This window comes from Nerophis lumbriciformis, linkage group LG32 (assembly GCF_033978685.3).
Source record: "Nerophis lumbriciformis linkage group LG32, RoL_Nlum_v2.1, whole genome shotgun sequence".
Lineage (NCBI taxonomy): Eukaryota > Metazoa > Chordata > Actinopteri > Syngnathiformes > Syngnathidae > Nerophis > Nerophis lumbriciformis.
The window spans coordinates 5,118,544-5,140,775 of record NC_084579.2 but is presented as its reverse complement, the minus strand read 5'-3'; the positions used below and the strand labels follow the sequence as shown (position 1 = coordinate 5,140,775).

Here is a 22,232-nt window from a genome sequence, read left to right as displayed (position 1 = left end):
CATACAAATACACTTAGTGTACATTTCAAAGACATTTTTATTAATTTGTGATTTGTGTGATTTAAAATCACACAAATACAGTTAAAAATGTACATTCTAACTCATTTTATTCATTTTTAAAATCAAAAATCATACAAATACACTTAGAGTGTACATTCTAACTCTTTTTATTCATTTGTAAAATTTCAAATCTTACAAAAACACGTCAGAGTGTACATTCTAACTCTTTGTTATTCATTTTTAACATTTAAAATCATACAAATACACTTCATGTGTACATTTCAAAGACATTTTTATTAATTTGTAACATTTAAAATCATACAAATACACTTAGTGTACATTTCAAACACATTTGTATTAATTTGTGATTTGTGTGATTTAAAATCACACAAATACAGTTAAAAATGTACATTCTAACTCATTTTATTCATTTTTAAAATCAAAAATCATACAAATACACTTAGAGTGTACATTCTAACTAATTTTATTCATTTGTAAAATTTCAAATCTTACAAAAACACGTCAGTGTACATTCTAACTGTTTGTTATTCATTTTTAACATTTAAAATCATACAAATACACTTCATGTGTACATTTCAAACACATTTTTATTCATTTGTAACATTTAAAATCATACAAATACACTTAGTGTACATTTCAAACACATTTGTATTCATTTGTGATTTGTGTGATTTAAAATCACACAAATACAGTTAAAAATGTACATTCTAACTCATTTTATTCATTTGTAAAATCAAAAATCATACAAATACACTTAGAGTGTGTCAAGACTTGGTCTTGGGTGTTTGCTTTTCCGGGATGCAACGGAAAGTTGGCACGGGCGAGACGGGAATTAAGGTACATGATTTATTTATTATTATCAAAAAAAAAGTACAAACGAAAAGCGCACACAGTGGCGGAGAATAAACTATGAAACCAAAAGACTATAGCAAAAAAGTACAAATGAAAAGCACGCACAGTGGCGGAGAACAAACTATAAAAAAACAAAAAGACTATAAACATGGAACAAAAACTTACTTGGCTTGGACAAAAATAGTTGCATGAAGAATGGACATGGAAAGAATGGACAGAGCATAAGTGTGGTGAGGTCGTCAGAAAGACAAACTGAAAAACACTGAACTTAAATACTACAGACATGATTAACGAAAACAGGTGCGTGACTCAAGACGTGAAACAGGTGCGTGACGTGACAGGTGAAAACTAATGGGTTGCTATGGTGACAATCAAGAGTGCACAATGAGTCCAAACGTGGAACAGGTGAAACTAATGGGGTAATCATGGAAACAAGACAAGGGAGTGAAAAGACAGAAACTAAAGAGTCCTATAACTAAACAAAACATGATTACACAGACATGACAGAGTGTACATTCTAACTAATTTTATTCATTTGTAAAATTTCAAATCTTACAAAAACACGTCAGAGTGTACATTCTAACTCTTTGTTATTCATTTTTAACATTTAAAATCATACAAATACACTTATAAGTGTACATTCTAACTCATTTTTATTCATTTGTAAAATGTAAAATCATACAAATACACATAAGAGTGTACATTCTAACTCATTTGTATTCATTTTTAACATGTAAAATCATACAAATACACTTAAAGCCCTTTAAGATTTTGCATCCGGCCCGTTTTCATACAATACAAATACACTTAATAGGTACACAAACACATATTTATTATACACAAAAAAAGTACACTTTAACAATAGTATTTTATTAAATTAAAAATCATAGACATACAAACCCCGTTTCCATATGAGTTGGGAAATTGTGTTAGATGTAAATATAAACGGAATACAATGATTTGCAAAACCTTTTCAACCCATATTCATTTGAATGCACAACAAAGACAAGATATTTGATGTTCAAACTCAAAAACTTTATTTATTTTTTGCAAATAATAATTAACTTACAATTTCATGGCTGCAACACGTGCCAAAGTAGTTGGGAAAGGGCATGTTCACCACTGTGTTACATGGCCTTTCCTTTTAACAACACTCAGTAAACATTTGGGAACTGAGGACACACATTTTTTAAGCTTCTCAGGTGGAATTCTTTCCCATTCTTGCTTGATGTACAGCTTAAGTTGTTCAACAGTCCGGGGGTCTCCGATGTGGTATTTTAGGCTTCATAATGCGCCACACATTTTCAATGGGAGACAGGTCTGGACTACAGGCAGGCCAGTCTAGTACCCGCACTCTTTTACTATGAAGCCACGTTGATGTAACACGTGGCTTGGCATTGTCTTGCTGAAATAAGCAGGGGCGTCCATGGTAACGTTGCTTGGATGGCAACATATGTTGCTCCAAAACCTGTATGTACCTTTCAGCATTAATGGCGCCTTCAAAGATGTGTAAGTTACCCATGTCTTGGGCACTAATACACCCCCATACCATCACAGATGCTGGCTTTTACATTTTCCTGAAGGAATCAATAAAGTACTATCTATCTATCTATCTATTTTCAACTTTGCGCCTATAACAATCCGGATGGTTCTTTTCCTCTTTGGTCCGGAGGACACGACGTCCACAGTTTCCAAAAACAATTTGAAATGTGGACTCGTCAGACCACAGAACACTTTTCCACTTTGCATCAGTCCATCTTAGATGAGCTCAGGCCCAGCGAAGCCGACGGCGTTTCTGGGTGTTGTTGATAAACGGTTTTCGCCTTGCATAGGAGAGTTTTAACTTGCACTTACAGATGTAGCGACCAACTGTAGTTACTGACAGTGGGTTTCTGAAGTGTTCCTGAGCCCATGTGGTGATATAATTTACACACTGATGTCGCTTGTTGATGCAGTACAGCCTGAGGGATCAAAGGTCACGGGCTTAGCTGCTTACGTGCAGTGATTTCTCCAGATTCTCTGAACCCTTTGATGATATTACGGAGCGTAGATGGTGAAATCGCTAAATTCCTTGCAATAGCTGGTTGAGAAAGGTTTTTCTTAAACTGTTCAACAATTTGCTCACGCATTTGTTGACAAAGTGGTGACCCTCGCCCCATCCTTGTTTGTGAATGACTGAGCATTTCATGGAATCTACTTTTATACCCAATCATGGCACCCACCTGTTCCCAATTAGCCTGCTCACCTGTGGGATGTTCCAAATAAGTGTTTGATGAGCATTCCTCAACTTTATCAGTATTTATTGCCACCTTTCCCAACTTCTTTGTCACGTGTTGCTGGCATAAAATTCTAAAGTTAATGATTATTTGCAACAACAAAAAAATGTTTATCTGTTTGAACACCAAATATGTTGTCTTTGTAGCATATTCAACTGAATATGGGTTGAAAATGATTTGCAAATCATTGTATTCCGTTTATATTTACATCTAACACAATTTCCCAACTCATATGGAAACGGGGTTTGTACACTGAGAGCATACACTTTAATACATTTGTATTTATTTTTAACATCGAAAATCATACAAATATACACTTAAAACGTACACATTTTATATAAATTATTAAAACATTTTACATTTAAAATTGTACAAATACATTTACAACGTACATTTTCATGCAATTCGTATTCCTTTTTAACATGTGAAATCATACAAATACACCTAAAAGTGTACATTCTCACTCATTTGTATTCATTTTGTAAAATGTAAAATAAGACAAATACACGTAAGAGTGTACATTCTAACTCTTTGTTATTCATTTTTAACATTTACAATCATACAATTACACTTAGGGTACATTCTAACTCATGCCTATTCATTTTTAACATTTAAAATCATATAAATACACTTACTGTACATTCTAACTCATTTGTATTCATTTTTAACTTGTAAAATCATACAAATACACTTAAAGCCCTTTAAGATTTTCCATGCGGCCCGTTTTCATACAATACAAATACAGTGTATAATACACTTATTATACACTAAAAAAGTACACTTTAACATTAGTATTTATTATTTTTTATTAAAAATCATAGACATACACTGAGAACATACACATTTCTATTTATTTTTAACATTGAAAATCATACAAATGTACTTAAAACGTACACATTTTATATCAATTATTAAAACATTTTACACTTAAAATTGTACAAATACACTTACAACGTACATTTTCATGCAATTCGTATTCCTTTTTAACATGTGAAATCATACAAATACACAAACACGTTTTTACTATTTACTACTTACTTGAAGTATATACAATATATTCGGGTGGATGGCGGATGGTTGACGACTTTCTGATGCGGTTGCGGATGAAATAATTGCCTATCCGCGCATCTCTAGTACACACTAACACATTTTTAACATTTGAAATCGTGTAAATAGATGTAGAAGATACATTTGATATACATTTTTAACAGCATGTATTATTTTTCAGGAAGATTTGTGACCCCGGCCTGACCTCCTTTGAGCCTGAGGGTCTGGGCAACCTGGTGGAGGGGATGGACTTCCACCGTTTCTACTTTGACAACCGTAAGACTCAAACACAACATGGTCTCCTTGTCCCGGGCCAAGGTGATGCCAAGACTCCGCCCTCTTTTCCCTCCGTCAGTCCTGGCCAAGAACAGCAAACCCATCCACACCACCATCCTCAACCCGCACGTGCACATGGTCGGAGACGACGGCGCCTGCATCGCGTACATCCGCCTCACGCAGTTTGTGGATGCGCAGGGTCGCCCTCGCTCCAGCCAATCGGAAGAGACCAGGGTGTGGCAACGTCGCGACAGTCGTTGGCAGAACGTCCACTTCCACTGCTCTGGAGCGCCGGCCGCCCCTCTGCAGGCCTGAGGTACTCCTGGCTGTAGTCTCCCTCTTGTGGCTCCATGAGGTTATTACATACATGACCCACAAAAGAGGATTCCTTTTAAGGTCCTGGTAGAAGAGTATTCTAGTCCAATGTTCAGTTATTTATTTCATTCATAAAAACATCAAAGGATTGAAATCAAAATAAATCGATTCAACATATCATTAAAGTAAAATATTAATGAAAAGGAGCAGAAAGAAGTTACAAACATATCATTTCTTCCTTCTATTCTCACAAATTCTCCTGGTAGAACGCGCTCTTGGTCATATTCTCTAAGGTTGAACATTTTCCCCTTAGAACACTCCTGGTACACTGTTCTCCTGGTAGAACGCTTTCCTGATAGAATGTTTTCTTGGTAAAATGTTCTCCTGTTAGAATATTCTCCTGGTAGTATGTGGTCCTGGTAGAACGCTCTCCTGATAGGATGTTCTCCTGGTAGACTATTTTCCCAGTAGTATGTTCTCCTTGTGAATTGTCCTCCTGGTACTGTTCTCCTGGTAGAATGCTCTCCTGATAGAATGTTCTCGCAGTAGTATGTTATCCTGATAGAACGCTTTCCTGATAGAATGTTCTCTTGGTAGTATATTTATCCTGGTAGACTTTCCTGATCAAATGTTCTCTTGGTAGAATATTCTCCTGGTATGTTATCCTGGTAAAATGTTCTCTTGGTAGAATATTTATCCTGGTAGAATGCTCTCCTGATCAAATGTTCTCTTGGTAGAATATTCTCCTGGTATGTTATCCTGGTAAAATGTTCTCTTGGTAGAATTTTTATCCTGGTAGAACGCTCTCCTGATCAAATGTTCTCTTGGTAGAATATTCTCCTGGTATGTTATCCTGGTAAAATGCTCTCCTGATAGAATGTTCTCGTGGTAGTATGTTATCCTGATAGAACGCTTTCCTGATAGAATGTTCTCTTGGTAGAATATTTATCCTGGTAGAACGCTCTCCTGATCAAATGTTCTCTTGGTAGAACGCTCTCCTGATCAAATGTTCTCTTGGTAGAATATTCTCCTGGTATGTTATCCTGGTAAAATGTTCTCTTGGTAGAATATTTATCCTGGTAGAACGCTCTCCTGATCAAATGTTCTCTTGGAAGAATATTCTCCTGGTATGTTATCCTGGTAAAATGTTCTCTTGGTAGAATATTTATCCTGGTAGAATGCTCTCCTGATCAAATGTTCTCTTGGTAGAATATTCTCCTGGTATGTTATCCTGGTAAAATGTTCTCTTGGTAGAATATTTATCCTGGTAGAACGCTCTCCCGATCAAATGTTCTCTTGGTAGAATATTCTCCTGGTAGTATGTGGTCCTGGTAGAACGCTCTCCTGATAGGATGTTCTCCTGGTAGACTATTTTCCTAGTAGTATGTTCTCCTTGTGAATTGTCCTCCTGGTACTGTTCTCCTGGTAGAATGCTCCCCTGATAGAATGTTCTCGTGGTAGTATGTTATCCTGGTAGAACGCTCTCCTGATCAAATGTTCTCTTGGAAGAATATTGTCCTGATATGTTATCCTGGTAAAATGTTCTCTTGGTAGAATATTCTCCTGGTATGTTATCCTGGTAGAACGCTCTCTTGATAGGATGTTCTCCTGGTAGAATATTTTCCTGGTAGTATGTTCTCCTGATCAAATGTTCTCTTGGTAGAATATTCTCCTGGTATGTTATCCTGGTAAAATGTTCTCTTGGTAGAATATTCTCCTGGTATGTTATCCTGGTAAAATGTTCTCTTGGTAGAATATTTATCCTGGTAGAATGCTCTCCTGATCAAATGTTCTCTTGGTAGAATATTCTCCTGGTATGTTATCCTGGTAAAATGTTCTCTTGGTAGAATATTTATCCTGGTAGAACGCTCTCCTGATCAAATGTTCTCTTGGTAGAATATTCTCCTGGTATGTTATCCTGGTAAAATGTTTTCTTGGTAGAATATTTATCCTGGTAGAACGTTCTCCTGATCAAATGTTCTCTTGGTAGAATATTCTCCTGGTATGTTATCCTGGTAAAATGCTCTCCTGATAGAATGTTCTCGTGGTAGTATGTTATCCTGATAGAACGCTTTCCTGATAGAATGTTCTCTTGGTAGAATATTTATCCTGGTAGAACCCTCTCCTGATCAAATGTTCTCTTGGTAGAATATTCTCCTGGTATGTTATCCTGGTAAAATGCTCTCCTGATAGAATATTCTCGTGGTAGTATGTTATCCTGATAGAACGCTTTCCTGATAGAATGTTCTCTTGGTAGAATATTCTCCTGGTATGTTATCCTGGTAAAATGTTCTCTTGGTAGAATATTTATCCTGGTAGAATGCTCTCCTGATCAAACGTTCTCTTGGTAGAATATTCTCCTGGTATGTTATCCTGGTAAAATGTTCTCTTGGTAGAATATTTATCCTGGTAGAACGCTCTCCTGATCAAATGTTCTCTTGGTAGAATATTCTCCTGGTATGTTATCCTGGTAAAATGCTCTCCTGATAGAATATTCTCGTGGTAGTATGTTATCCTGATAGAACGCTTTCCTGATAGAATGTTCTCTTGGTAGAATATTTATCCTGGTAGAACGCTCTCCTGATCAAATGTTCTCTTGGTAGAATATTCTCCTGGTATGTTATCCTGGTAAAATGTTCTCTTGGTAGAATATTTATCCTGGTAGAACGCTCTCCTGATCAAATGTTCTCTTGGTAGAATATTCTCCTGGTATGTTATCCTGGTAAAATGTTCTCTTGGTAGAATATTTATCCTGGTAGAACGCTCTCCTGATCAAATGTTCTCTTGGTAGAATATTCTCCTGGTATGTTATCCTGGTAAAATGCTCTCCTGATAGAATATTCTCGTGGTAGTATGTTATCCTGATAGAACGCTTTCCTGATAGAATGTTCTCTTGGTAGAATATTTATCCTGGTAGAACGCTCTCCTGATCAAATGTTCTCTTGGTAGAATATTCTCCTGGTATGTTATCCTGGTAAAATGTTCTCTTGGTAGAATATTTATCCTGGTAGAATGCTCTCCTGATCAAATGTTCTCTTGGTAGAATATTCTCCTGGTATGTTATCCTGGTAAAATGCTCTCCTGATAGAATATTCTCGTGGTAGTATGTTATCCTGATAGAACGCTTTCCTGATAGAATGTTCTCTTGGTAGAATATTTATCCTGGTAGAACGCTCTCCTGATCAAATGTTCTCTTGGTAGAATATTCTCCTGGTATGTTATCCTGGTAAAATGTTCTCTTGGTAGAATTTTTATCCTGGTAGAACGCTCTCCTGATCAAATGTTCTCTTGGTAGAATATTCTCCTGGTATGTTATCCTGGTAAAATGTTCTCTTGGTAGAATATTTATCCTGGTAGAACGCTCTCCTGATCAAATGTTCTCTTGGTAGAATATTCTCCTGGTATGTTATCTTGGTAGAACGCTCTCTTGATAGGATGTTCTCCTGGTAGAATATTTTCCTGGTAGTATGTTCTCCTGATCAAATGTTCTCTTGGTAGAATATTCTCCTGGTATGTTATCCTGGTATAATGTTCTCTTGGTAGAATATTCTCCTGGTATGTTATCCTGGTAAAATGTTCTCTTGGTAGAATATTTATCCTGGTAGAACGCTCTCCTGATCAAATGTTCTCTTGGTAGAATATTCTCCTGGTATGTTATCCTGGTAAAATGTTCTCTTGGTAGAATATTTATCCTGGTAGAACGCTCTCCTGATCAAATGTTCTCTTGGTAGAATATTCTCATGGTATGTTATCCTGGTAAAACGCTCTCTTGATAGGATGTTCTCCTGGTAGAATATTTTCCTGGTAGTATGTTCTCCTAGTGAATTGTTCTCCTGGTAGAATGCTCTTCTGATCAAATGTTCTCGTGGTAGTACGTTATCCTGGTAGAACGCTTTTCTGATAGAATGTTCTCTTAATAGAATATTCTCCTGGTAGTATGTTATCCTGGTAGAACATTCTCCTGATAGGATGTTCTCCTGGTAGAATAGCTTCCTGGTAGTATGTTCTCCTTGTGAATTGTTCTCCTGGTAGAACGCTCTCCTGATCTAATGTTCTCGTGGTAATATGTTATCCTGGTAGAACGCTTTCCTGATAGAATTTTCTCTTGGTAAAATGTTCTCTTGGTAGAATATTCTCCTGGTAGTATGTTGTCCTGGTAGAACACTCTCCTGATAGGATGTTCTCCTGGTAGTATGTTCTCCTTGTGAATTGTTCTCCTGGTACTGTTCTCCTGGTAGAACGCTCTCCTGATCGAATGTTCTCGTGGTAATACGTTATCCTGGTAGAACGCTTTCCTGATAGAATTTTCTCTTGGTAAAATGTTCTCTTGGTAGAATATTCTCCTGGTAGTATGTTATCCTGGTAGAACACTCTCCTGATAGGATGTTCTCCTGGTAGAATATTTTCTTGGTAGTATGTTCTCCATGTGAATTGTTCTCCTGGTACTGTTCTCCTGGTAGAACGCTCTCCTTATCGAATGTTCTTGTGGTAATACGTTATCCTGGTAGAACGCTTTCCTGATAGAATTTTCTCTTGGTAGAATATTCTACTGGTAGTATGTTATCCTGGTAGAACACTCTCCTGATAGGATGTTCTCCTGGTAGAATATTTTCCTGGTAGTATGTTCTCCTTGTGAATTGTCCTCATGGTACTGTTCTCCTGGTAGAATGCTCTCCTGATCGAATGTTTTTGTGGTAATACGATATCCTGGTAGAGGGCTTTCCTGATAGAATGTTCTCTTGGTAAATTGTTTTCCTGGTAGAATGTTCTCCTGGTACTATGTTATCCTGGAACACTCTCCTGATAGAATGTTCTCCTGGTAGAATGTTCTCCTGGTAGAGCGCTCTGATAGAATGTTCCCCTGGTAATATGTTATCCTGGTAGAACACTCTCCTGATAGAATGTTCTCCTGATAGAATGTTATCCTGGTAGAACACTCTCCTGATAGAATGTTCTCCTGGTACACTGTTCTCCTGGTAGAACGCTCTGATAGAATGTTCTCCTGGTAGTATGTTATACTGGTAGAACACTCTCCTGATAGAATGTTCTCCTGGTACACTGTTCTCCTGGTAGAACGCTCTGATAGAATGTTCTCCTGGTAGAACGCTCTCCTGATCGAATGTTCTCGTGGTAATACGTTATCCTGGTAGAACGCTTTCCTGATAGAATTTTCTCTTGGTAGAATATTCTCCTGGTAGTATGTTATCCTGGTAGAACACTCTCCTGATAGGATGTTCTCCTGGTAGAATATTTTCTTGGTAGCATGTTCTCCTTGTGAATTATTCTCCTGGTACTAATCTCCTGGTAGAACGCTCTCCTGATCGAATGTTTTTGTGGTAATACGTTATCCTGGTAGAGGGCTTTCCTGATAGAATGTTCTCTTGGTAAATTGTTTTCCTGGTAGAATGTTCTCCTGGTACTATGTTATCCTGGAACACTCTCCTGATAGGATGTTCTCCTGGTAGAATGTTCTCCTGGTAGACTGTTCTCCTGGTAGAGCGCTCTGATAGAATGTTCTCCTGATAGAATGTTCTCCTGGTAGAATGTTCTCCTGGTACACTGTTCTCCTGGTAGAACGCTCTGATAGAATGTTCTCCTGGTAGTATGTTATCCTGGTAGAACACTCTCCTGATAGAATGTTCTCCTGGTACACTGTTCTCCTGGTAGAACGCTCTGATAGAATGTTCTCCTCGTAGTATGTTCTCCTGGTAGAACACACTCCTGATAGAATGTTCTCCTGATAGAATGTTCTCCTGGTACACTGTTCTCCTGGTAGAATGTTCTCCTGGTAGACTGTTCTCCTGGTAGAGCGCTCTGATAGAATGTTCTCCTGGTAATATGTTATCCTGGTAGAACACTCTCCTGATAGAATGTTCTCCTGGTACACTGTTCTCCTGGTAGAACGCTCTGATAGAATGTTCTCCTGGTAGTATGTTATCCTGGTAGAACACTCTCCTGATAGAATGTTCTCCTGATAGACTGTTCTCCTGGTAGAGCGCTCTGATAGAATGTTCTCCTGGTAATATGTTATCCTGGTAGAACACTCTCCTGATAGAATGTTCTCCTGGTACACTGTTCTCCTGGTAGAACGCTCTGATAGAATGTTCTCCTGGTAGTATGTTATCCTGGTAGAACACTCTCCTGATAGAATGTTCTCCTGGTACACTGTTCTCCTGGTAGAACGCTCTGATAGAATGTTCTCCTGGTAGTATGTTATCCTGGTAGAACACTCTCCTGATAGAATGTTCTCCTGATAGAATGTTCTCCTGGTACACTGTTCTCCTCGTAGAACGCTCTGATAGAATGTTCTCCTGGTAGTATGTTATCCTGATAGAATGTTCTCCTGATAGAATGTTCTCCTGGTAGAACGCTCTGATAGAATGTTCTCCTGGTAGTATGTTATCCTGGTAGAACACTCTCCTGATAGAATGTTCTCCTGATAGAATGTTCTCCTGGTACACTGTTCTCCTGGTAGAACGCTCTGATAGAATGTTCTCCTGGTAGTATGTTATCCTGGTAGAACACTCTCCTGATAGAATGTTCTCCTGATAGAATGTTCTCCTGGTACACTGTTCTCCTGGTAGAACGCTCTGATAGAATGTTCTCCTGGTAGTATGTTATCTTGGTAAAACACTCTCCTGATAGAATGTTTTTGTGGTAATACGTTATCCTGGTAGAGGGCTTTCCTGATAGAATGTTCTCTTGGTAAATTGTTTTCCACTCTCCTGATAGGATGTTCTCCTGGTAGAATATTTTCCTGGTAGTATGTTCTCCTTGTGAATTGTTCTCCTGGTACTGTTCTCCTGGTAGAATATTTTCCTGGTAGTATGTTCTCCTTGTGAATTGTTCTCCTGGTACTGTTGTCCTGGTAGAACGCTCTCCTGATAGAATGTTTTTGTGGTAATACGTTATCCTGGTAGAGGGCTTTCCTGATAGAATGTTCTCTTGGTAAATTGTTTTCCTGGTAGAATGTTCTCCTGGAATACTCTCCTGATAGAATATTGTCCTGGTACACTGTTCTCCTGGTAGAACGCTCTGATAGAATGTTCTCCTGGTAGTATGTTATCCTGGTAGAACACTCTCCTGATAGAATGTTCTCCTGATAGAATGTTCTCCTGGTACACTGTTCTCCTGGTAGAACGCTCTGATAGAATGTTCTCCTGGTAGTATGTTCTCCTGGTAGAACACTCTCCTGATAGAATGTTTTTGTGGTAATACGTTATCCTGGTAGAGGGCTTTCCTGATAGAATGTTCTCTTGGTAAATTGTTTTCCACTCTCCTGATAGGATGTTCTCCTGGTAGAATATTTTCCTGGTAGTATGTTCTCCTTGTGAATTGTTCTCCTGGTAGAATATTTTCCTGGTAGTATGTTCTCCTTGTGAATTGTTCTCCTGGTACTGTTCTCCTGGTAGAACGCTCTCCTGATAGAATGTTTTTGTGGTAATACGTTATCCTGGTAGAGGGCTTTCCTGATAGAATGTTCTCTTGGTAAATTGTTTTCCTGGTAGAATGTTCTCCTGGAACACTCTCCTGATAGAATGTTCTCCTGGTACACTGTTCTCCTGGTAGAACGCTCTGATAGAATGTTCTCCTGGTAGTATGTTATCCTGGTAGAACACTCTCCTGATAGAATGTTCTCCTGATAGAATGTTCTCCTGGTACACTGTTCTCCTGGTAGAACGCTCTGATAGAATGTTCTCCTGGTAGTATGTTATCCTGGTAGAACACTCTCCTGATAGAATGTTCTCCTGGTACACTGTTCTCCTGGTAGAACGCTCTGATAGAATGTTCTCCTGGTAGAACACTCTCCTGATAGAATGTTCTCCTGATAGAATGTTCTCCTGGTACACTGTTCTCCTGGTAGAACGCTCTGATAGAATGTTATCCTGGTAGAACACTCTCCTGATAGAATGTTCACCTGATAGAATGTTCTCCTGGTACACTGTTCTCCTGGTAGAACGCTCTGATAGAATGTTCTCCTGGTAGAACACTCTCCTGATAGAATGTTCTCCTGGTACACTGTTCTCCTGGTAGAACGCTCTGATAGAATGTTCTCCTGGTAGAACACTCTCCTGATAGAATGTTCTCCTGATAGAATGTTCTCCTGGTACACTGTTCTCCTGGTAGAACGCTCTGATAGAATGTTCTCCTAGTAGTATGTTATCCTGGTAGAACACTCTCCTGATAGAATGTTCTCCTGATAGAATGTTCTCCTGGTACACTGTTCTCCTGGTAGAACGCTCTGATAGAATGTTCTCCTGGTAGAACACTCTCCTGATAGAATGTTCTCCTGGTAGAACACTCTGATAGAATGTTCTCCTGGTAGTATGTTATGAGTCCTGGTGTGGATGTTGTGCTTCTATCATTACTTGTAGTTGTAAGTTATGCTTCCAGTGAAGGGAAAGTTGTAGGTGTGTTTTGTCATTTCTAAAAGTGTGTGTGTGTGTGTGTGTGTGTGTGTGTGTGTGTGTGTGTGTGTGTGTGTGTGTGTGTGTGTGTGTGTGTGTGTGTGTGTGTGTGTGTGTGTGTGTGTGTCATCAGGGATGTGCTGCTGACGACAACACAAGCAGACCGTCTGAGAGGCGGCGCCAGCGCAGAGAGGGTGGGTGGTGGGTGGTGGGTGGTGTGGTGTGGGGGTATTGTCCCGTCCTTCACGACCACCTGACTTCCTCTCTCTCCACCATGAGGACCACAGACACCACACACCACACACACACACCACAGACTTCCTCTCTCTCCACCATGGGGACCACAGACTGAACTTCAATGTCTCTCGCCCCTCCCCCGTCAAAAGAAGCCTCCATTGTTGATGTGTACTTGTGGCTGCAGCGTGTCGTGGTGCTCTTCTTCTTCTTCTTCTTCTTCTTCTACTACTAATACTTCCTGTGACCAGCATGGCTCCTCCTCCGACACGTGTGACATCATCTTGACACCTCCCCTCCGGCGTGTCGTTGCCCCGCCCGCTCGCAGCTCTCACATGCAGCATGCTAAAGTGGTATGGCGCCGGTTGATGGTGTCGGCTGTTGTGCGGTGATGGCGTTTCAGTGCATGAAGTCACGTCACGTGGGTGTCGTCCTCCTTTTTTCTCCCTTTGGACCAAACTGCTGCTTGCGCCTTTTTGTACTTTGTTTACTAGTTAGTAGTGTGCAAGGATGCTAGGATGCTGCTGAGGACACTATGAAGGACACAACATGACTCCTTTTTGGACTCCAACAAACAAGATTGTAATTCTCACATAATGTCAACAAACACTAACAAGTCCATTTCCTTATTTGTATTTCATCATATTTTTGGTTATGTCTTAATTAGTGCACTTCTGTACTTACACTTACACTTAAGTACTTATATTTAGTCTTTGGAGTACATAAGTGTGTCACACTTGTGTACTTACACTTAGTTTTTGAAGTACATAAGTGTGTCACGCTTGTGTACTTACACTTAGTCTTTTAAGTACATAAGTACATTTAGTCTTTGGAGTACATAAGTGTGTCACACTTGTGTACTTACACTTAGTTTTTGAAGTACATAAGTGTGTCACGATTGTGTACTTACACTTAGTCTTTTAAGTACATAAGTGTGCCACACTTGTGTACTTACACTTAGTTTTTTAAGTCCATAAGTACATTTAGTCTTTGGAGTACATAAGTGTGTCACACTTGTGTACTTACACTTAGTTTTTGAAGTACATAAGTGTGTCACGATTGTGTACTTACACTTAGTTTTTGAAGTACATAAGTCTTTGGAGTACATAAGTGTGGCACACTTGTGTACTTACACTTAGTCTTTTAAGTACATAAGTGTGCCATACTTGTGTACTTACACTTAGTTTTTGAAGTACATAAGTGTGTCACACTTGTGTACTTACACTTAGTTTTTGAAGTACATAAGTGTGTCACACTTGTGTACTTACACTTAGTCTTTTAAGTACATAAGTGTGCCACACTTGTGTACTTACACTTAGTTTTTTAAGTGCATAAGTACATTTAGTCTTTGGAGTACACAAGTGTGTCACACTTGTGTACTTACACTTAGTTTCTGAAGTACATAAGTGTGACACGCTTGTGTACTTACACTTAGTCTTTTAAGTACATAGGTGTGTCACGCTTGTGTACTTACACTTAGTCTTTTAAGTACATAAGTGTGCCACACTTGTGTACTTACACTTAGTTTTTTTTAAGTACATAAGGGTTGTCACATTGTGTACTTACACTTAGTTTTTGGAGTACATAAGTGCTACACTTTTGAACCTTTACTTAGTTTTTGGAGTATATAAGTGTGTCACACTTGTGTACTTACACTTAGTCTTTGGAGTACATACGCGTGTCATTAATCCTTTAAGTAATAAGTGTGTCACACTTGTGTACTTACACTTAGTCTTTGAAGTACATTAGTGTGTCACACTTTTGTACTTGCACTTAGTATTTTAAGTACATAAGTGTGTCACACTTTACACTTAGTCTTTGGAGTGCATAAATGTGTCACACTTGTGTACTCACACATAATCTTTTGAGTACATAAGTGTGTCACATTGTGTACTTACACTTAGTTTTTGGAGTACATAAGTGTGTCAATCTTTGAAGTACATATTGTAAGTGTGTCACACTTGTGTACTTACATTTAGTCTTTTAAGTAAATAAGTGTGTCACACGTGTGTACTTACACTAAGTTTTCGGAGTACATAAGTGTGTCATTAATCTTTGAAGTACATATTGTAAGTGTGTCACACTTGTGTACTTACATGTAGTCTTTTAAGTAAATAAGTGTGTCACACGTGTGTACTTACACCAAGTTTTTGGAGTGCATAAGTGTGTCACACTTGTATACTTACACTTAGTCATTTAAGTACATAAGTGTGTCACACTTTACACTTAGTTTTTGGAGTACATAAGTGTGTCACACGTGTACTTACACTTAGTTTTCGGAGTACATAAGTGTGTCACACTTTATACTTAGTCTTTGGAGTACATATGTGTGTACTTACACTTAGTCTTTTGAGTACATAAGTGTGTCACACTTTATACTTAGTCTTTGGAGTACATATGTGTGTACTTACACTTAGTCTTACATAAGTGTGTCACACAATGACTATATTGGATTGAGTAAAGTACTACACTGTCAGTATTCACACACTCAGTAACTAAGTAAACTGTGTACACAGTACTGAAGTGCACTGATGCAAGTTTTCCATTTGAGACAAGACTGTGTGTACTTGTAATTATTGTATTTTGTATACAGATTTGCACCTCATGCGGCTTGCTATTTATTTATAATATTTTAATGAACAAATGTAAAATATTCTAATATTTGGTCATTATTTGGACCTCAACAAGTTCCTAAGAAGCTCCTGCAGGGGGCGACCTTGCACCAATCCAGCAGCAAAACACTTTTTATCTCCTTCATTTTTTTTTTGCTAAACTAAACATGTCAGAACTCAACTTGAATGTTTAATTTCATATTTAATATTTGTCTGACCCTTGAATCCCCCATTTAGTTCATGAAAAGTTGGGAATATTTCCTATCCTCCGTGTGCGCGGACACAAAGTGAAAGTGTTTTCTTACTGATGATGATGATGATGTGCATCCAGTCTTATGATTACCATTTGAATATATCGAACATGTGAGTATTTACCAATAAAAGGAGCACGCAGACAGCAGATCTCATCATTTCCAAAGAGTTTAAATATTTGAAATGTTCTCAATGCGAGTACACACATTACAATTGTTTACAAATTGCAAGCACATTTAAATGACTGCTAACACAACTAGCATAAAACAATGAAAGTGAAAGTTGCACTTTCAGTATATTTGAATTATTACCAATATTTACTAAATTCATACGTCATTCATATTTAATGAGTTAGTGCCTACTTGTATCTTCTAATGATTTGTGGTTTTTTCAGAGGTGGGTAGAGTAGCCAGAAATTGTACTCAAGTAAGAGTACTGTTACTTTAGAGATTTATTACTCAAGTAAAAGTAAGGAGTAGTCACCCAAATATTTACTTGAGTAAAAGTAAAAAGTATGTTGTGAAAAAACTACTCAAGTACTGAGTAACTGATGAGTAACATACACACTCATATATATATATATATATATATATATATATACATACATATACATTGATATATACAGTATATAATGTATATGTATTTATTTAGCTGTTTTTGTTAACATGTTAAAGGTGTTTTAATGAATATACATGCATGTTTAACATATAGATTCATTTCTTTCATGAAGACAAGAATATAAGTTGGTGTATTACCTGATTCTGATGACTTGCGTTGATTGGAATCAGACAGTAGTGATGATAACGTCCACGTTTTCAAATGGAGGAGAAGAAAAGTTCCTCCTTTCTGTCTAATACCACATGAAAGTGGTGGGTTTTTGGCATCTTGTTTGTCCAGCTTCCATATTCGTTTTTATACACTTTACAAGAAATATATTGGCGTCAAACTCCGTAGCTTGCTAGCTTGTTTGCGCCGGCTTTCGGAGACTCTTGTTTTGAAAGCGCAGGCGCGATGGAGCGGCACTTTTATTGTGAAGACAGGAACGTCCTCATGTGCGGTCAGTCTTTAGGCTTTTGACGGGATGTACGGTTGAAATAAAAAAGTATCTTTTTTCCTTCACACTTTTGATTGATTGATTGGAACTTTTATTAGTAGATTGCACAGTACAGTACATATTCCGTACAATTGACCACTAAATGCTAACACCCAGGGCCGGCCCGTGGCATAGGCCGTATAGGCAAATTCTAAGGGCGCCGTCCATCAGGGGGCGCCATGCCAGTGCCACAAATGTTGGAGAAAAAAAAAAGAAAAAAAAGTTGTTACTATTATTTCTAAATACAAAAAATAATCTCACGTTAATTAAAATGCAAAGTAAAGCCTATTTAATAGAAATATTATTTGTTACAACATTACGCCCCCCCCTCCTCCCCCCGCACGGTGCGCCCCCCCCCCCCCCCCCCCCCTTCCCGTATCATGACTCTTTTTGGACGTCACCACATCAAAAAATCAACACAAGATGTCAAAACGGCCAAAACTGTCAGGTGCCCAGGGAAGAAAAAAGAGAAAAGAAGAGGAGGAGAAACGAGAAAAAGACAAGAGGTAGCAGGTAGGTAATGTTAGCCTACATGAAATTATTTGTCTGTTACAGAATGTGATAGTAACCTGGCTTTTTAGCATTAAGCTAATGTTACATGACTCGGCAATTGCTAATCAATAAATAGCTAATTCTGTTTTAACGTCGGGTTAATATTGTGGAGGAGGCTAAATTGTTATGGAAAATAATAATGTAACGTTAGGTAATTACAGTACTCCCACCTTACATTCCTCAGGGACATTTGTATTAGATATTTTAAGCAGGTGTTTTTTGTTTAAATTATTGCCTTCTGGTTAGCTAATGTTTGCCCTGCAGGTAATAGTCACTTTTCCACCCTTTTATATATTAGGTATAGTTGTAAGTAAAAAAAAAAAGGTCAAAGACAAAGCTATTCGGGTTCTTGTGAGTATATACACTTCACTGCCGATGTGGGGGGGCGCCACCTAAAATCTTGCCTAGGGCGCCAGATTGATTAGGGCCGGGCCTGGTAACACCCCAATAAGTTTTTGAACTTGTTTAAGTCAGGTCATGTGACCACCTGGCTCTGTTTGATTGGTCCAACGTCACCAGTGACTGCATCTGATTGGTGGAACGGAGTGAAACGTCACCAGTAAGGCAGGCACTATGAAGGTCTGTCTGACAGACCAAAACAAACAAAGCGTGCATTAACCGATCGATAAAAATTAGTAGCGAGTAGCGAGCTGAATGTAGATAAAAGTAGCGGAGTAAAAGTAGCGTTCCTTCTCTATAAATATACTCAAGTAAAAGTATGTTGCATTAAAACTACTCTTAGAAGTACAATTTATCCCAAAAGTTACTCAAGTAGATGTAACGGAGTAAATGTAGCGCGTTACTACCCACCTCTGGTTTTTTTTACATGAGTACCTTTGAACTTGGTGACGTCACGCCTCAAGTGACGTCTTTAGGCCCCGGGGAGCGCGCACCTGTGTGGAGCGCGCGCGCGCGCGCACACACACGCAAGGTGGAGGCGGCGGGATTCTCTCGATTGCTACCTCTTTCTCTCTCACACACACACACACACACACACACACACACACACAAATCACAGGTAAGAGAAAATTCGCGGTGAAGTCTTTAGTTAGCGAGCATGCGAGCTTAGCGTCTCATTGATTAGACTGCTGACTAATGAAGTTTTGTTTCAATGTTGCGTCGCTGAATGAAAGTTGGCTGTTAGGACGGCTGAAAAGTTGTAAAAAGAACTTATTGCGTCACTCTTTGGCTGTGTATCCTCCTGCTTCACGTGCCCGGGGAACGTCGATTGACGTGTCGCCGCTTGTTCAGCCTTGTCACTAAGGTGGCCAGCTGCGCCCCTGGTGGAACACAGAGAAAGTGCACGTAGACTTGCCTTAAAAGTGACGTCACGCGTAGGCAAACAAGAGCGAACGCTAATGGTTGTTTTTGATGTCACTTATTAATAAATACCTGCCTAGAAGCTAAATCCTAGTAAGAGTTCAAATTTTAGCCAGCATTGTTTAGGTGTTTGCATTACGTCATCGCTGATGTCACGTGTTCGCATGTGGAGCTCGCAGCATCCGGAGGACCGGCCCGCCTCAAAGAGGGTCCTCCTCAGTGACCGCGCGACGCCATGCATCGCCTGCTGAGCACGGCGGCCACGAGGCTCCGACCCCTGACCTCCGCGCAGTCGGTCAGGACGACGTCCGTGTCCGGAACCCATCCGGATGTCCGGCGAGACGGCAGGGCGCCTGAATCGGCTCGCCGGCAAAATTTCCGTGTGGCGGCGGAACCGTTTCTTAACGGCGCCAGCAGCAACTACGTGGAGGAGATGTACCTGGCCTGGCTGGAGGAGCCCAGCGACGTTCACAAGGTACACAACCTCATCACTCACCTTGTGTAGGAAAACTTTTCATTGTCGACAACATTGTTTGTTTTTAGAAAGTTGTGGCGAATATTTGCAATGTTTTGAACTTTTTATTCACATTGACTCAAAATGGGGGCTTCACGGTGGCAGAGGGGTTAGTGCATCTGCCTCACAATACGAAGGTCCTGAGTAGTCTTGGGTTCAATCCCGGGCTCGGGATCTTTCTGTGTGGAGTTTGCATGTTCTCCCCGTGACTGCGTGGGTTCCCTCCGGGTACTCCGGCTTCCTCCCACCTCCAAAGACATGCACCTGGGGATAAGTTGATTGGCAACACTAAAATTGGCCCTAGTGTGTGAATGTGAGTGTGAATGTTGTCTGTCTATCTGTGTTGGCCCTGCGATGAGGTGGCGACTTGTCCAGGGTGTACCCCGCCTTCCGCCCGATTGTAGCTGAGATAGGCTCCAGCGCCCCCCGCGACCCCAAAAGGGAATAAGCGGTAGAAAATGGATGGATGGGATGGACTCAAAATGGAACGGGAAACCCACAGAGAGGACATCCATCCATCCATCCATCCATCCATCTTCTTCTGCTTATCCGAGGTCGGGTCGCGGGGGCAGCAGCCTAAGCAGGGAAGCCCAGACTTCCCTCTCCCCAGCCACTTCGTCCAGCTCTTCCTGTGGGACCCCGAGGCGTTCCCAGGCCAGCCGGGAGACATAGTCTTCCCAACGTGTCCTGGGTCTTCCCCCGCGGCCTCCTACCGGTCGGACGTGCCCTAAACACCTCCCTAGAGAGGCGTTCGGGTGGCATCCTGACCAGATGCCCGAACCACCTCATCTGGCTCCTCTCGATGTGGAGGAGCAGCGGCTTTACTTTGAGCTCCTCCCGGATGACAGAGCTTCTCACCCTATCTCTAAGGGAGAGCCCCGCCACCCGGCGGAGGAAACTCATTTCGGCCGCTTGTACCCGTGATCTTGTCCTTTCGGTCATAACCCAAAGCTCATGACCATAGGTGAGGATGGGAACGTAGATCGACCGGTAAATTGAGAGCTTTGCCTTCCGGCTCAGCTCCTTCTTCACCACAACGGATCGATACAGCGTCCGCATTACTGAAGACGCCGCACCGATCCGCCTGTCGATCTCACGACACGGATTTTGTTTGTTTTTAGAAAGTTGTGGCGAAATTTGCAATGTTTTGAACTTTTTATTCACATTGACTCAAAATGGAACGGGAAACCCACAGAGAGGACATCCATCCATCCATCCATCCATCCATCTTCTTCCGCTTATCCGAGGTCGGGTCGCGGGGGCAGCAGCCTAAGCAGGGAAGCCCAGACTTCCCTCTCCCCAGCCACTTCGTCCAGCTCTTCCTGTGGGACCCCGAGGCGTTCCCAGGCCAGCCGGGAGACATAGTCTTCCCAACGTGTCCTGGGTCTTCCCCCGCGGCCTCCTACCGGTCGGACGTGCCCTAAACACCTCCCTAGGGAGGCGTTCGGGTGGCATCCTGACCAGATACCCGAACCACCTCATCTGGCTCCTCTCGATGTGGAGGAGCAGCGGCTTTACTTTGAGCTCCTCCCGGATGACAGAGCTTCTCACCCTATCTCTAAGGGAGAGCCCCGCCACCCGGCGGAGGAAACTCATTTGGGCCGCTTGTACCCGTGATCTTGTCCTTTCGGTCATGACCCAAAGCTCATGACCATAGGTGAGGATGGGAACGTAGATCGACCGGTAAATTGAGAGCTTTGCCTTCCGGCTCAGCTCCTTCTTCACCACAACGGATCGATACAGCGTCCGCATTACTGAAGACGCCGCACCGATCCGCCTGTCGATCTCACGACACGGATTTTGTTTGTTTTTAGAAAGTTGTGGCGAAATTTTGAACTTTTTATTCACATTGACTCAAAATGGAACGGGAAACCCACAGAGAGGACATCAAGTTTAAAATCACAAGCTTAAAGAAAGAATTGGATGAAGTCAGCACACAAGAAATACAAAATACACTCTTGTTGTGGAGGAGTTCAAGTACCTCGGAGTCTTGTTCACAAGTGAGGGGAGAGTGGATTGTGAGATCACGGTGTGGCGTCTTCAGTAATGCGGACGCTGTATCGATCCGTTGTGGTGAAGAAGCAGCTGTGCCGAAAGGCAAAGCTCTCAATTTACCGGTCGATCTACGTTCCCTATCCTCACCTATGGTCATGAGCTTTGGGTTTTGACCCAAAGGACAAGATCACGGGTACAAGGAGCTTTCAACCGATCACCACGATCTAGGTCCCTATTAGAGATGCGCGGATAGGCAATTATTTCATCCGCAACCGCATCAGAAAGTCGTCAACCATCCGCAATCCACCCGATCTAACATTTGATCAGAACCGCATCCGCCCGCACCCGCCCGTTGTTATATATCTAATATAGACGATGCAAGGCATTAGTGAGGTTATAAAGCTTTTGCCTGTTAAAGAAAGGAGACTGATCCAATGCAGCACAGACATTCGCGTGCCACGCTGT

The 22,232-nt window shown here is 40.6% G+C and overlaps 2 protein-coding genes across 18 annotated transcripts in view; both read left to right on the top strand.

Moving 5' to 3' along the window:
* LOC133574966 (calcium/calmodulin-dependent protein kinase type II subunit beta-like) overlaps positions 1 to 15,443 on the top strand; it is an 81,893-nt gene extending 66,450 nt beyond the window's left edge. For 10 of the 12 annotated variants that reach the window (XM_061927374.2, XM_061927365.2, XM_061927364.2 and 7 more), the window contains 3 exons: positions 4,378 to 4,472; positions 4,552 to 4,788; positions 13,329 to 15,443. In XM_061927374.2, the coding sequence (XP_061783358.1) occupies positions 4,378 to 4,472; positions 4,552 to 4,787 (331 nt within the window). In that variant the 3' untranslated portion in view covers position 4,788; positions 13,329 to 15,443. The remainder of the gene's footprint in view (positions 1 to 4,377; positions 4,473 to 4,551; positions 4,789 to 13,328) is intronic. The other 2 variants (XM_061927375.2, XM_061927373.2) reach the window with 1 other exon arrangement.
* Positions 15,444 to 18,778: 3,335 nt separating this feature from the next.
* The window catches only part of LOC133574962 (2-oxoglutarate dehydrogenase complex component E1-like), a 57,730-nt gene continuing 54,276 nt past the window's right edge, over positions 18,779 to 22,232 (top strand). For 4 of the 6 annotated variants that reach the window (XR_009811440.1, XR_009811439.1, XR_009811441.1 and 1 more), the window contains exon 1: positions 19,238 to 19,733. Coding sequence is in view for 3 of the 6 variants with exons in the window: in XM_061927357.1 (XP_061783341.1) it covers positions 19,494 to 19,733 (240 nt within the window). In the remaining 3 variants the exon portion in view is untranslated. Of the gene's footprint in view, positions 18,957 to 19,237; positions 19,734 to 22,232 lie in introns of those variants that run through there. The other 2 variants (XM_061927356.1, XM_061927355.2) reach the window with 2 other exon arrangements.